Raw genomic sequence first — 15446 nt, 5'->3', positions numbered from 1 at the left:
TCGGCTTCCTCGACATGACGACCCATTGCTTCAATCTGCGTATGGACCGCTTGGCTCATATCGTCACTGATTTTCTGAGCCTCCTTCGCTTTCTGAGTATAGTAGTTGATCATGGCCTGTAGCTCATTAAGCTCGTCTTCGGCTCGATCCTTCTCCTCTTGGAGTTTGGCCATTTGTGCCAATCCTTCCCTTTCCTTTCTGCGGAAATCGGAAAGGTTTGCGGCTTGTCGTTGAGCGACTTCCCGCCATTGCTGTGCGTCGGATCGAGTCAGAAACAAATCATCTTGCATGTCCTTGATCAACTGTGCCTGCTTTGCATGCTCGGCTTCAAGGCGTGCTATCTTCACATTGACTTCTTGGAGTTGACTACTCGGTTCAACCTTTGGCATTTTGGATGCCCGAGTAGTCTCCTCGTTGAGGTTAGCACACTCATCCTTGAGTCGCTCTATCTCATGGTCCTTCTTCTTGCATTGCCTTTGAAGACCATCAATGGTGAAACTGGATTCTTCGTTTTTCTCTTCAAGAACTCTCATCTGAGCTCCCATGATTTCCAGTTTCTTGGTCAAGGCGTCGACCTGTTCTTGCAACACCCTCCTTGTAGTCGTGGTTGCACAAGAGGTGGATGGTTGTGACACCCCCCTCTCATTCCTCCATTTCTCGTAATCAATGGAAACGGACACCCGAGGCTTTTCAAGCTCGAGATCTCCCTCATAGGTTGGTTTCTCCCACGCTCTTATAACAGCGTGCATATCTCTCTGATGCTCGGGATCGAAAGAGAAACACAACCCTCCCAGCTCCTCTATGGTAGGAATGATTTGGGTCCTCATTAGTTGCCTCATAACCAATTTAGGTGAGTAGGTTATGCAACCTCTGAGGCCCATCAACGGTATGCTCGAATAACTGCCGCATCTTGTCAATACATGGCTCGGACGGAACCAAGGGCAAACCCACGTGAAGTGCTCGATACTCCACTGTTCCATCTCATCCTTCCACTCGGAAGCATATCGGCGGCAGACGGGGATCTTTGAGAAGCTTCTCAACGGATCGGGCAAGGCCCCCATGTGACTAGAGGCGTAGAAATGTGTGATGCCCCACACATATAACAAGGAGGTGCAGCATCGGATGATCTTCCCTTGCTTCTGTTGAGATAGATGAACAGATAGCAAGGTGTCGGCAAGAATAGCGGGCACGGGACTCTTCATATGTACGTCCCAAGCAAAGAAAGCGTCCATCGCAGCATGGTCCACTGTGTTAGCGTGAAAGGGGAATAGGATCGTTCCAAACACGGCTAACGCAAGAGTCTTGTTGAAAGCTAACCAATCTCCCTCACCAGCCAAAGAAGAAAGGTGGTCTTCGATCATAGCAAGCTTCCAACCCTTGATACTGCCGTTCCCTACTAAGGCAGCTGATCCTAGTGGTAGTTTGACCTGAGTGGCTACTCTCTCTACGGCCACATGGTTCCCCTGAAAAAGGTAGACCCCAGCTGATTTAGGCCACCGTAACATGAGCTCGTATTCCTCTAGAGTAGGAACCAGGTCAAACTGGGGGAACTCAAAACAGTGCAGATCGGGACTCTAGAAGTGAACCAATGCCCTCAGAAAAGCTGGATCCACACAAATCCTCATCAAATCGAGAACTCGCCCATAAGATTTCTCAAACTCGACGCGAGCCTCTCTTGACATCAAGGTACAGAGGTGATCCAACCTCTCAGCACGGTATAATAGGAAGTCCACTTTCTTTAATGGCCTTTGCACCTCCCTAGACCTCTCCATAATCTACAATACAATGCATGATATGAGATGATGGCGATGAATATGCATGCATAGTGTTTATTCAACTAAGCATTATCATGTTTTCGGGATATTCCTAAGATGATGCATGATATTGCTTGGTTTGGATAAATACGTATTTTTTCTTTTTGAGTATTTTGTATTTTTGTATATTTTGGGTGAAAAGGGAAACTACCTATATGAATGCAATGGAGGCAGATGTTAACACCATGTACTAGAAAATCTTTATTTCTATTTATTCTTATTTTTTATTGTAAACAAGAGTGTTGTATGTTTAAAAGGTGCAAATATATGCTCATACAATGTCACATAAAAAATGCACACACAATTCACTCATCCACGAACAGTCACGAGCGAATCACGAGGTAGGGGTATCCTGCAGAAATGGTGCATATTCAAGGTGGTTCTAACTGTTCTCACCAGTCCAAGGCCCCCAAGGTGCCCCCATTATAGGGACCCAATTCCTCTCATCGTAGGTCGATGGAAAGCTCCAACGCACCGTCGGACTCAAGTTCATGGTTATCACCTTGAGTGATGTTTTCCGACAACGGTCTACGGGCACCTATAGACCCATTCGACAACCGGACGTACTAACATCCACTCCCTATGGTTAATCACTCATGCCCCCGGGTATAGAGGGAACTGTTGTGTGCAAAGGTTTGTGTGCAGTTTTTATTTCAAACAATTGCGTAAATTTAAAAATACAACAGTTATTAAAGCCAAATAGATAAACATGTTATCATACAAGTGAGGGGTAATAAAGTAATTTTAACTATTATTTGTTAAAAATAATCTGTCACTAAATGGGACTGACTCTCGAGGCTTCCCCAGTGGAGTCGCCATCTGTCGCCACCGGCCCGAACGGGCCTCGGCGGTCGCAAAGACGGTCGAGCTCGCTTTTATTTTAGTTTTGAAAATGTATTGGATTATTAGAACGACTTGTTCTCAAATTGAGACCTTGCCGATCTTATCCAATTTATTTATTAAATGTCTCACCAATCCATGTTAATCCCAAGCGGGACCCTCCATGGATTAGTGGTTTTCATAGTAAAAGGGTTCGTGGAGTCGCCACCAATGTTTTACTCAAAACATTGGAAAAAGGGATAAGGCAATTGATTTTATAAATCAACTTCGGCCATTACAACCAGAGTTGGGTAAGGGAGTCGGTTACGCGTGGGGAAGGTGTTAGCACCCCACAGCGCCCCTTTCGGGTTCCCTATGACAGATTATTTCTAAAATAACAGTGTAAAATTACTAAATTACCCCTATTTATTCTAAGCAATTATAAATTAACTATCTACATGATGACAGTTTAAATATGCACACAGAAAGCAGTAAAAGGAAGGATTTAAGAAGAAACCTTTGAAGCGTGCTTTTATATATTTCGTAAAACTGGGAAGCTTTTTGGCGTTCCCTCGCTCTACAAGCCCGCTCGCTCCCTCCTATAAAATTTTGACTACGGAAATCCGGAGGATTTCCCTTCGACTAGGTTCGATCCTCAAGCAAAATGGCTCGGGGCTCAAGAACTTCGTCGGATCAACTCTCCGAGTGATTTCTAGGGCAGAACACTGCTCAAAAACCCCAGAATACTCAAGGAGAGGGTTGAAACTATGTTCAAAAGTGTGGAATGACGTCCAATTGACGTCATATTTATAGGGAATAGGCGCAATACGGGCTACAGAATCAATACGGCCGTATTGAAATTTTTGAACTTCAATACGGTCGTATTGAGTTCAATACGGCCGTATTGAAATTCAGAAATGTCAATGCGCCCGTATTGAGTTCACTGCGGCTGTATTGAAGCTTCAATACGGCCGTATTGATTTCAGTACGGCCGTATTGAAGTTTCAGAAACTTCAATACGCCGTATTGAGTTCACTGTGGCCGTGTTGAAGCTTCAATACGGCCGTATTAAGTTCAGTACGGCCGTATTGGGCTTCATTCCCTCCACTTCCTTATTTTAAGCTACTCTAAGACCTCTAAATCTACAGATAGCCATCCTATGGTCTTCTAGGGGTCCTTCTGGCTGACTTTCCTTCGATCTTTGAGGGTCTTCGAGTTTTATTTCCGACCCGGACAATTTTAGGGGTCTACACAAGTAAGTCCTAGAGGAGAATAACACATCATCTCCTCCAAGTGATAACTTTCCAAGCAGATTTTCTCAACAAATTGGACTCTCAAAGCACCACAACTATCTTAATCTGCACAATGGGATGAGCAACTTCGAAAACATCTCCCCTAGTCTTAGTGATCAACAACTCATCATCTTACCACAACAACACAATTATCATCTTATCATCTCATTCAACTCACAACTCAAACATCATAGTCATCTCAACAACTTAGATACCATCTCTATACATCTACATAACTAGGGTTCAACATGCAACTTTTAACTCACAACTATGTTTTCTCATCATACTACAACAATCATCATTATTCAACATTCTATCATTTATATCAACATACAACATTTTCATCACATAATAAAATTCATACTACATATTTACAAGCCATCTATCATGCCAACTTACACAGATAAACAACATAAATCAACCTAAGCACCAAAAATAACCTTCAACTTAACTCAATCACTTATTGTGAAATGGCAATCTTCACATAAAATAGCATATATGAAGTTATACTACTCCTATCATTCTCATCTTTATCTCGTATGAAAGACAAGAAGATTTCCTACAACTCTCATGAAGACATCAAGTCCTAATTCTATCATCTACCTTGTTAAAAAATGTAAAAACCGCAACAACTAGCCTAAATCCTGATAGCTTGACCTTTGCTCACTAAAAAGGTCATAACTGAAGTTCTAAACCTCTTTTTTCGATAACTCCAATACCATTGGAAATCTAACATCCAAAGATACAACTTTCATGAAGAGACCCCAAGCCCAAATTTGGTCATCTACCCTTGGCGCTATAGCGCTCAATTCAACACTATAGCTCTAATTTTCTAGAAACTTTGTTTTCTCCTAGAGCTACAACGCCCAACTTGGAGCTACAATACGAGATCTTTGTCAGATTAATTTCTCCTAGGGCTGCAGTGCCCAACCTAGAGCTGCAGCACCAGATCTTGGCCACCTTGTTTTCTCCCACAATTGTAGCATTGATTCAGTGCTCCAGAGTTGAGTGTAGAGCTTATACACTGTCATGGCTTCCCACCTTCATTTTTCACCTATAATCCATCAATCTTACCCCTAAGCATGATCTATCTTCATAATCTCTAATCATTTTGTTCATACAACCCAAAAACCCCAAGAAATACCACATGCATGCATCAAGATTTCAAAGAGATCATCAAGAACAAGGTTTCAACTTTCACATGTAACCAACTACATATCTACCCCCAAAGCTCAAATTTTTAGAAATCCAACAAAGTATAAGTTTCAATTCAATCAACAACCCAAGATTCTAGCTTCTCTTACCTCGTATCGGATTGAAAATCTGAGCTCCGAGCCTAGGGAATGAAGAAGAAGAAGAGAATGAAAATGCTTTGGGGAGGAAGACTCCAACAATAGCCTTATTGATTTCCTTGCTTCTCGCCAGCTCAACCTTCCAAATCAAACACTAACACCAATGGTTTAGCCGAGAGAGTGAATGAGAATAATAGTAATAGAAGGATGGAAAAATGAGAAGGAGGGCTTGCAGGTGTGGGTCTTACAAAGATAAATATTAATCAGCTCTCATTAATAAAAAATAAAAATACCAAAATTATTAATAAAATACTTATATTATATTTTATGAAAAATGAGATATTACAATTCATACCTAGGAAACGTGATGTATAAGATTAGGAGAAGATTGGAGAAGTAAATTGAGAGACTAAATTGTGGGAGGTCAACTTTGACTTCCCTAGGCTTTGTGGTCCTCCTAGGAGTATGTTGATAGTGATCCCCTTGATTCATGCTTTCATTAGGGGATGTGTATTGGGAATGTGAGCTCCTACTCTTTTTCCTATGTTTCTTCATATCTTCTTTTAATTTTTCTTCCTCTTGCCTTAAAATTCTCAATTCTTCCTCAAGATAAGCAAGTTGTCCTTCTTTTTCAATTCTTTCCTTCTCTCTTTGAATGGACTCTTGCTTTTTCCATAGTTTAAGTGATTTAAGCTCTTTAGTGATGTAAGAAAGACTTTTTGGAGAGCCATCACTTTCACTATTGGAGGAATTTTGAGACATTTTAATTCAAGAGATTTTTCCACACAAAAATAGTTTTTATGAAAATAAGATTTTTATGGAGTGCTTTAGACTTGGCACTTGGAGGTCTAAGAGTACAAATTGAACTTTGGAGGGAGGTGAGCTACTAAAGAACCACTTAATAACCAAGCCTCTTCAAGTAAAAATCTCTAAACCCCCTTGTACTTTTTTCTTGCACAAATCAATTTTCACAAAGATCTTTTCTTAAAGAAAAATAACAAACAAGTGCCTATGTGTACAATTTATATGATGCTTGAAATCATAAAGAGAAAGAAAACATAAATTGCTTGAAAACTTAAATGACTTAAAACATAAATTGCTTAAAACATAAAGGACTTGAAAACATAAACTAGGCGTTGAAAGCAATTAAACCTAAGTGAGAGCTTGAAAGGCACCAAAGACCTTCAAGGACCACTCTCACAAGTACTACACGGAAATTACTATGAAAATTCTTAAGGAGAGATGGAGATACACCAAAGGCACTCCAAGACACTCCTTAATAAAGACCTTGTACAAAAAATTAGAAGACAAAAAATTACAAGGAAAATGAAATTCAAATTTACTTCAAATGAAATGCAAATTTACACTCAAAATGAAATGTAAATTCACTTTCAAATGAAATTAGTGGCTGCACTTAATTTCAAGGAAAACAAAATAGCCACTAATTTAGAAACAAATTTAGAGACGGATTTTTGTAAGGAAAAACTAGTTTTAGTAACCAAAATTTCCGTCACTAAATTTAGTTCTAAATTTTCACAAAAATTTTCACAATTAGCTTCACTCCTTCTTGCTCCAATTCAGCCACCAACTGCAGCCTCACAAAGGTGTTTCACTCCTCTTTTAAGAAGTAACCTTGAGGTTAGTCACTTCTAGGTGTTTCCAAGAGCCTAGCCACCAAGAGAGAACAAACTCCCTAAGCAACCACCAAAGCCTTCAAGTGGATGTCCTTTGCCTTGGCCTCCTACACCTTTCAAGAAGCACTCAAAATTTAGAATAGCTACACCAATTGGTAGAAGAAGAGGTGACAAACTAGAAAGAATTCCACAAAAATGACAAGCAACAATTAAAGGAAATTTGGAAAGCTAGCACACACAAGAATAACCTATGAATGGAACTAGAATGGATTACCAAATCAAAAGCTAAGATTAGAAAACAAAATAAGACTCAAAAATGTGGCTGGTCACAAAGATTTACATGCAAAAACAATACCAAAACCGAGAGCACTCTTAACCAATTTTTACTCCTTTTTGGCTTTTTCTTTTACTATTTTCTTTCTTTTTCTTTTGCAAAATATTTTTCTCTTATTTTTCTTTTGATATTCAGGAGATTCAATGCATTTTTATCACTTATAGGTCTCGGTTTCAATATAGAAAAACTGCAGATAAATTTTTACACAAAACAAAGGTGTTCACATGCATGTTTCTTTTCTAGTGCTTCACAATTTTGTAGTATTTTAGGTCAAATTTTTAAGCACTTTTTCCTTTGTTTTTCTCATGCATTTAATACACTCACACCTCTGTTTTGCCTCTGTTTTGAATGAGTAATATTTGTTAAAAGTTTCAGCCACACAATAAACTCAAGGAAAACCTAATAGGAATTAGTGTTTATGAATTTTTTTGACAAAACTTTTAACAAGACATAAAGGAAACCTAACTCTAAGAAATTTGCTAGAACTAATAGCAAATCATGAACTCAAATATGTAAATCAAAAGCACATATAGGTAAGGTTCAGATTTAATAAGAAAATACACAAAAATTTCGGATACAAAGACACAAAACAAAATTAGGTCAAACAAGCTAGTCTAGGAAGTTTTAACATTTAAAGGACTACACATGACTCTAGACAAAACATATGATTCAAAAACAAAAACATACACTAAGTATTGTCAATGTCCAATCACGGACTCATGCTTATAGGAATACAGAGACTCAAGCAAAAATAAAAGCACAAGCACATGAACCTAAAGCACAAACCGAATTGATTCAAGGAATTAGGAACAAGCAAAAATCATGAATCAATTACTTCACATGTGACATAAGGATCCATCAAATTTTTTTAGAAAACATAGATCCATACAGCAAACTCAATTTCAAGACAAAATAAGGAAGGAACAACATGGATTCAAGTAGGAAAAGTTAGAACAAAAAACCTCAAGAGCACTAGGCTCTGATACCAAAAATGATGGAGCTAAGTTGAAGAAGATTGATGAACTTCAACTCCTCCATGCTTGGACCGAATGTTCTTGAGGTTAATCCCTTGGTGAAACTTGAATCTCCATGAAAGAAGCTTCCATGGAGGAGAAGCCTTGAAGAGGAGGTTCGGCCACTTCCTAAAACTTGTGAAGGAAGATTGTTGAACCAAGGCAAAGTTGAAGAACTTTGCTAGAAACCTTAGAGTGTAGGTGCTCACGGTTTTGGTGACTCTTGTTTGAGAGAGAAAATTCAGATTTTATTTCTCATATTTGACAAAAGTGAGTACAAGTGTAGGAAAATCAAATATATAGGATAAAGGTAGCTTCTAGGAGAAGCTAACCTTAACCATGGTTCACTAGGAACCATGGTAAGGTAGACTTAACTCCCACGGTTTAGCTAGCTTCTAGGAGAAGCTAACCTTGACCATGGTTCACTTAAGAACCATGGTAAGGTAAGCTTACCTTACTTGAGTTTAGAAGCTTGCAAGACAAGCTTCAAAACTCAAGAAGGATTACTTAGAAATTTCGGCCAAAGGAGAAGAATAGAGCTAGGCGGCCTTGAACCAAAAATGCTCCATGATTTAATTTGAAAATCCTTGATTTGGTTTAGTTAGGTTCATCATATGATGATGAGACCTAACTAAATCAAATCTATGAAAAATTAGGAGCAAAATGAGTCCAATATGCAAAATTTTGCCTAGGCCCAACTCAGGCCCAATTTCTAAGCACACCCTCAAGCATTGCTAAATGTCACCCCCTTTTCCCTACTGAAAAAATATAAAATGAATGTATCAACTAGGGAGGTTAAATGGAGCTAAACTCTCCAAGTAGCCTACCTTAAAAACAATATACAAACACTAGGAAAAAGCAAGTAAAGTGCCTCACAAATACAAAGGCAAAATAACCTATACAAGAGACTATTTACAAAATATATGAAAAAGGTCTTTAAGATCATCCCATTCCTCTTTGTTAGTGGTTCGTATTGCGGCCAGGTCGGCTTCGTGCTTGGCATGCATGTTGCGCAGGTCAGTGTCATGCTGCTGGCGCATCTGGTCGACTTGGGCGATCAGCCTTCTCAAGGTTGCAGCGTCGCTGTCCATGGTGACTAAGTGTTCAACGTCCTTTGTTGCACGTCTGTTGTGGCTTCTGGTGAATACCATACGGGTGGCCGATAAGAGCTGTCTCGATCGGCCCCACGGTGGGCGCCAAATGTTCTTACCGAAATTTGTCGTAGGGACGATCTTCCAAGTAAGATTGGTGAGCCTCCTTCACTGGTACGCTGATGCTCCAAGATGGGGGTGGTACCTGCAAAAGAGACTCCGATGCTAAAGTTAGGGTTTGTATGAGTAATAATCTCGTATAAGTAATGCACGTACCTTGGAGCGAATTAGGGTTGCCTTGGGCTCTGGGCCTGAGATAAGATATGATAGCGGATCTCGTCTGGGGCGAGATCTTCGGTAATCAGCGATTAGATAATGGATCTCGTATGGGCGAGATTCTCGGGAATCAGTTGTGATTCACCTGAATGCCGAGATGACGTCATATGACGCGTGCCCGAGATCATCTTGCACTGTGATGCCGAGCTTGGAGCTCGGCTTCGCGATACGGTCAGTACAGTGATGAAGACTCGTCCGTTTATCTACAACAACCTATAAACATATTGCTCCACAATAGCTCTTTCGTAAACAAGGATGAACCATACTTATGCCTCAGCCACACAACTTGTTCTTTCTTTGAAGAAAAAAAAAATTAAGATATCTCACTTAGGGCTCTTATGACATGGCAAAGTGAAATAATGAATACAATATTATTTACAAATAATTAATAAATAAAACTAATTAAAAGATGACATCGCAAACTGAAAAATATAAAACAATGTCACATAATAACTTTGGTAAAAGCAACTTTGCTAAAATTTAAGCAACCCAAAAAGTGAGTCAGAATTGACGTGGCAGTGATGTGACACAGGGGATTGCTTATAAGCAACCTCCATTACAGATGCTCTTATAGAGTTACCTTGGAGCACCCACTTCAACGTATTTATATTTTAGAGAGACTAAAAATATATATAAAAACAAAAAAATTAGACACACACGTGTGTCATTGTGTATATATGCGTTTAGATACGTTTATAACAACTGTTTTGCTTCACATATATTAAGTGTGATGAAAAGTATTTAAGACTACCTTTTTTTATTTATAAAAAGAAAACGAGAATCTTATTTTGGACTTAATTATAATAAATTAATGTTTTAACATATGCAATGTATTTGTTAAAAATAAAATTTATAATAAATTATATGTACAAATAAATATTATACTTAATATATAAATTATATTTAAAAATATTTTAACATATGCATGTTAAATTGATTATATATAAATAAAATTTATAATAAATTATATATACAAATAAATATTATACTTGATTATATAAATTATATTTAAAAATATTTTAACGTATGCAATGTATATGTTAAATTGATTATATATAAATAAAATTTATAATAAATTATATATACAAATAAATATTATACTTGAATATATAAATTATATTTAAAATTTGTATAAATAGATATTTGTAAATATATAAATTATATTTTATATTTATGATAAATAATTTATATTGTAGCATAATATTATTTTTATTTATTGATAACTTATTTTAAAAAGATAAAATTTAATTGATAAATGATTATTATAAACAAAAATATAAGAAGTTAAGATATTTTCTAAATTTCTCTCATAAAAAAAAATCCATAAAATCACAATCGCAAAATATTTAGTCATATTTAATATATAGAGGTTAATATGAGTCTACTTATAAATTATTAATTAGTAATTAATTTTTATACTCTTAGTTTATTATGAGTTTACTAATCAGTAATCTACTTATTTTCAATGAAAGTGAATGTATTTATTAGGTAATTATCAATATAAGTCATGTTCATTGGTTGAAAAAAAAAACATTCCTTAACTTTTGAGTAGTTTCATTAAATATAACTACTATCTATACTATTTAATTTTGAGTATTTTGAGAATAAAATTTCAAATTATGATATTGTTAATTATAAACTAACTAATGTAACTACTTTTATGGTGTAAAAGAAAGTAACCACTTTTACTGGTCTTGATTAATTAAAAATTGTTTTTTTTATATAAGAATAGAGGTAATAATAAATTTCATTTATTAATAACTTATATCAATACTCATTCGATGCATTAATTATTTTACTAAGTTGAGTGAAATAATATTTAATTGACTTTATAAATAAAAATAAACAATAATAATAGATATAAAGTATAATAACATTATAAAACATGTTCGAATGAAATTCTTGCATTTGAAGAGGTTAATGATCACCTAATATATACGTACAAGTTACATCAATACCAATTTGACTAGTAGATATAACTTTTCTTTCTATAACATATTTTCTCTAATGGTAATATATTTAGCAATAGAAGTTGGATTGATAATGAGTTATGATAGAAGATATTTAAATATATATAAGAATAATTTTAAAATGGTAAATAATTAGTAATTATTAATAATAATACTTATATTTATTAATAATTACTATTTAGTAATAAATAACATTAATTATGAACAAATATTTATTATTAGTAATTTTTTAAATATTTTCCTTCAAATATATTCAATAAAATAAATATATTTTAAATTTGATATTATAAAAACCAAAGACATAATGATTACGAGTGACTACATAAATATTATTTTTATTTATTGTGATATATTATTTAGACGTTATCAAAATACATTCATTATTACAGTTTAAATTCATAATAAATATATTCATTAAAATAAATATATTGAATTTCACGTTATAAAAAAATAGTGTAATCATCATAATTATTTTATCAGTCATAGTTTATCATTTTTAGATTTTGATTAGATTTTTTTTATTTAATCATTAATTTATCATATTTTAATTTTATCATTAAAGCGTCACAAATTGAAGTTGATTTTTTTAAAGAAATTATATATTTATTACAAAATATAATAATCAAATTTTAAAAAAATATATTACATGATGTATATATCAAAACTCATTTAAATCTACAAATAATTTTTTTAATAATTTTCATAAATTATATATTATTTGAAATGATGAGAATGAGACTAATTTAATGATTCATAAATTGTGATTTTAAAATAATTTTAATTGATTTAGTATATAATAATCTCGTAACAATAAATAAATTAAATCATTATTGTATATGAAATATATGTATGACACATTGAAACGGTACTTATATTAATAATAAATTTGATGTTATTAATATTGATTTTATACATTTTTTAATAAATTGATTAGTTTTTATATTATTTTATTTTATTCTTTTAATTAATATTTATTTAAAAAAAATTGAGGAAGTTTTTGAAGGAAGAGAGTTGAGAGTTTTTTAAGGAAGAATTGCACAACTTATTCCCTTTATATTATTAATAAATATAATATTTGATAATATAATTAATATTGATGATATATTATATTTAAGTAATGAGTTTAATGAATATCATTGTTGGAGTAAAAGATTTCACAATCAATCATAAAAAACAATCATTTGATTTTTAGGTGATTATTAGTCAACGCACTTAATTTATAAAATTGTTTGTGATTGAATGATATTGTAAAAAATCTTAGTTAATGATATTATCATAGTTTAATTATATAGTCAAATACTTATTAAATTTTGTAAAAATGTATTTAATAATATTATCATAGTTAATTATATTTATATTTATAAAATATTGTAATTAATGCAATATGAGAAAAAAATAATCATTAATTACTTCATTTTCTAAATGTTAAATATAATTAATACAATATAAGAAATATATTTAGTGCTCCTACTCTACGCAAAAAAATTATTTCTAAAGAAGGATACCAATGGTTTATACAATAGTTTTAAAAATTGGATCGGTCATTAAATCAGGTAGTGTACTAGATCAGCGGGTCAAATGTTAAATCAATGAATTACTAATAGAACCGGATAACCTGATTTCTATTATTTTTTTTAAAAAAATATATTCATGTTAAATATATTTTATACTCATAAATTTCAATAAATTTATATCGTATCTTAAATTTTAATTTTCATCTTATTTAAAATTATTTTTATTTTTATTTTATATAAAGAAATACATGAAAAATTGCATATTAAACTGTATATTAGTATAAATTAAAAATATAAATAATATGTATATATATATATGTAATATCTATATTATATATTATATTATTAAATATATAATTAAAATTATTAATATTCTATAAAAGCTATTTAAGTTACAAATATTAAAAACAAATACTTTAAATTTCTTTTTAAAAGTGATGAAAAACATTTTTGTAGTTGAACTGGTTTGACCCCCGATATACTGGTTGAACCAGAAAATTAACCAATTCACTCTGATTTGTACTGGATCGAATGCACAACCAATCTAACTCAAGACTCATACTGGCTAGATCACTGATTCCTAATTCAACCAATTCGACAGGCCGAGCCGACCCGATTTTTAAAACAATAAATTATGCCTTAAAAAAAATGTGTATCACTTAGGTCCACCCTTAATTTCAAGTATCAATGTTTGCTTGTTGACAATGTACCAAAGCTACAAGTAACGTTCCATTCTTCAATAAAAAAATAAAAAATAATGTGTCGTTCTACTTCTTTAAAGGAATCAATTATATGCTAAACACAAGAGCTTGGCAGGGACTTTGGCAAGTGAATTTGTTCAAATCACAGGTATTTTCAAATTTCCATTTTCCTTTGAATTCATTTTTTTAGTTTTGTTAAAGTGGTATCTTTTTATTTGCATGAAGCACAATTGAACATTTACAAATAACCTTAATATGCATTACTAGTTTTCACACAACAAACTCTAAGAAGGTAGTGAAATGGTATCATGCTGAAAAAAGAAGATTTTTTTGACTTTTCTAAAACTTCTCAATCCCTTCTATAACACTTTTTTTTATGCGTAGTTATATATCTATTAGGAATCTAATAAGTCTATTGGATAAATTTAATTTTCTCAATTTGTAGCTTTGATCTTACAGAAAGGGAATCAGTGAAAATGATGACAAGGAGCAAGAGTATGAAGATGAAGAAAAAAAGCCACAACCAGGGAGAGGAAGACAGACTTAGTGACTTGCCTAATGACATTTTGTTGCATATAATGTCATTCATCAAGATACAAGATGCTATTAGAACATGCTTTTTGTCAAAACGCTGGAAGAATTTATGGAAATTCCTTACTAATCTTAAGTTACATTCCATTGATTTCAACAAGCATCTTTTTTTCTTTGAATTTGTGTCCAAGATCATACTCTACCGTGATTACAATCATTCTCTACATACTCTTGAATTTGATCGCTATAATTACTTTAAATCTGAGATTATGGCAAATCTCATGAACTATGTTGTGTGTCATAATATCCAACAAGTGAGAATCGTTGTCCCATTCAATGTTGGTTTGCCAACACGTGTTTTTTCTTGTCAATCTTTAAAATATCTTAGTATTTCATCTTCTCGGTATTATAAGGACAAAAATCCCCAAGACTCTCAAACTTCCAGAATTATTAAGTTTGCATCTTGATAATGTTCCAATTTCAGCAGATGAAAATGGTCAAGCCAAACCCTTCTCGAACTGTAGGAAGTTAAACACTCTATCCATTGATAATTGTAGTGTACTTTATCCTAATGCTTTTGTCTCAGATGGGTCAGAAATCCTTATTATAGACAATGTCACACTTGCCAATTTGACCATGAACTGTACTCTTCATTACAAAATTGTGATATGCACACCTAATCTAGGTTCTTTCACTTTTAATGGTGCTCATTTCCAAACATTCCATGGACAGGAAGGGGTGAATATTGAGATTCAATCTTCATCATTGGCTAAAATCAACCCTTCCAAATCTATTCAGGTAACACACATGTATGAAATAAAATATACTTGTTAAGCATTTTTTCTTTCATTGTTCAATGAAGTGGTTTTGGTTCTAATATTTTAAGGTATCTAGTAATTGACCTGACTGTTTTAGAACTTTGATAAAGTTAGCTATTGAAGCAAGAGAAACTTCTAGTAAAATGCTTACTGCTAGGAGATTAACGAGAAAGCAAGTATGAGTTTCTAGATTCATAAAATCTTACTCTTGCGGTATGAAGTGTTTCGATGTTGGTAATTATTTGTAGCATAACATGCATATTAAAAATGTTAATTAAATTCATAAT

The 15446-nt window shown here is 33.6% G+C and overlaps 1 protein-coding gene across 1 annotated transcript; it reads left to right on the top strand.

The window, feature by feature from the left end:
- The first annotated feature begins 14286 nt into the window (after positions 1 to 14286).
- LOC145954573 (putative F-box/FBD/LRR-repeat protein At1g78760) lies at positions 14287 to 15341 on the top strand. The gene is made up of 3 exons (XM_083069124.1): positions 14287 to 14683; positions 14826 to 15139; positions 15270 to 15341. The coding sequence occupies exons 1-3, from the start codon at positions 14287 to 14289 to the stop codon at positions 15339 to 15341; spliced, it is 783 nt and encodes a 260-aa protein (XP_082925250.1).
- Positions 15342 to 15446: the final 105 nt, after the last annotated feature.

The sequence above is a fragment of the Cajanus cajan genome, chromosome 1, assembly GCF_000230855.2.
Source record: "Cajanus cajan strain Asha chromosome 1, NIPB_CcT2T_4, whole genome shotgun sequence".
Classification (NCBI taxonomy): domain Eukaryota; kingdom Viridiplantae; phylum Streptophyta; class Magnoliopsida; order Fabales; family Fabaceae; genus Cajanus; species Cajanus cajan.
Note: the sequence above shows the minus strand (reverse complement) of the source record. Positions and strands in the feature narration are given on the sequence as shown.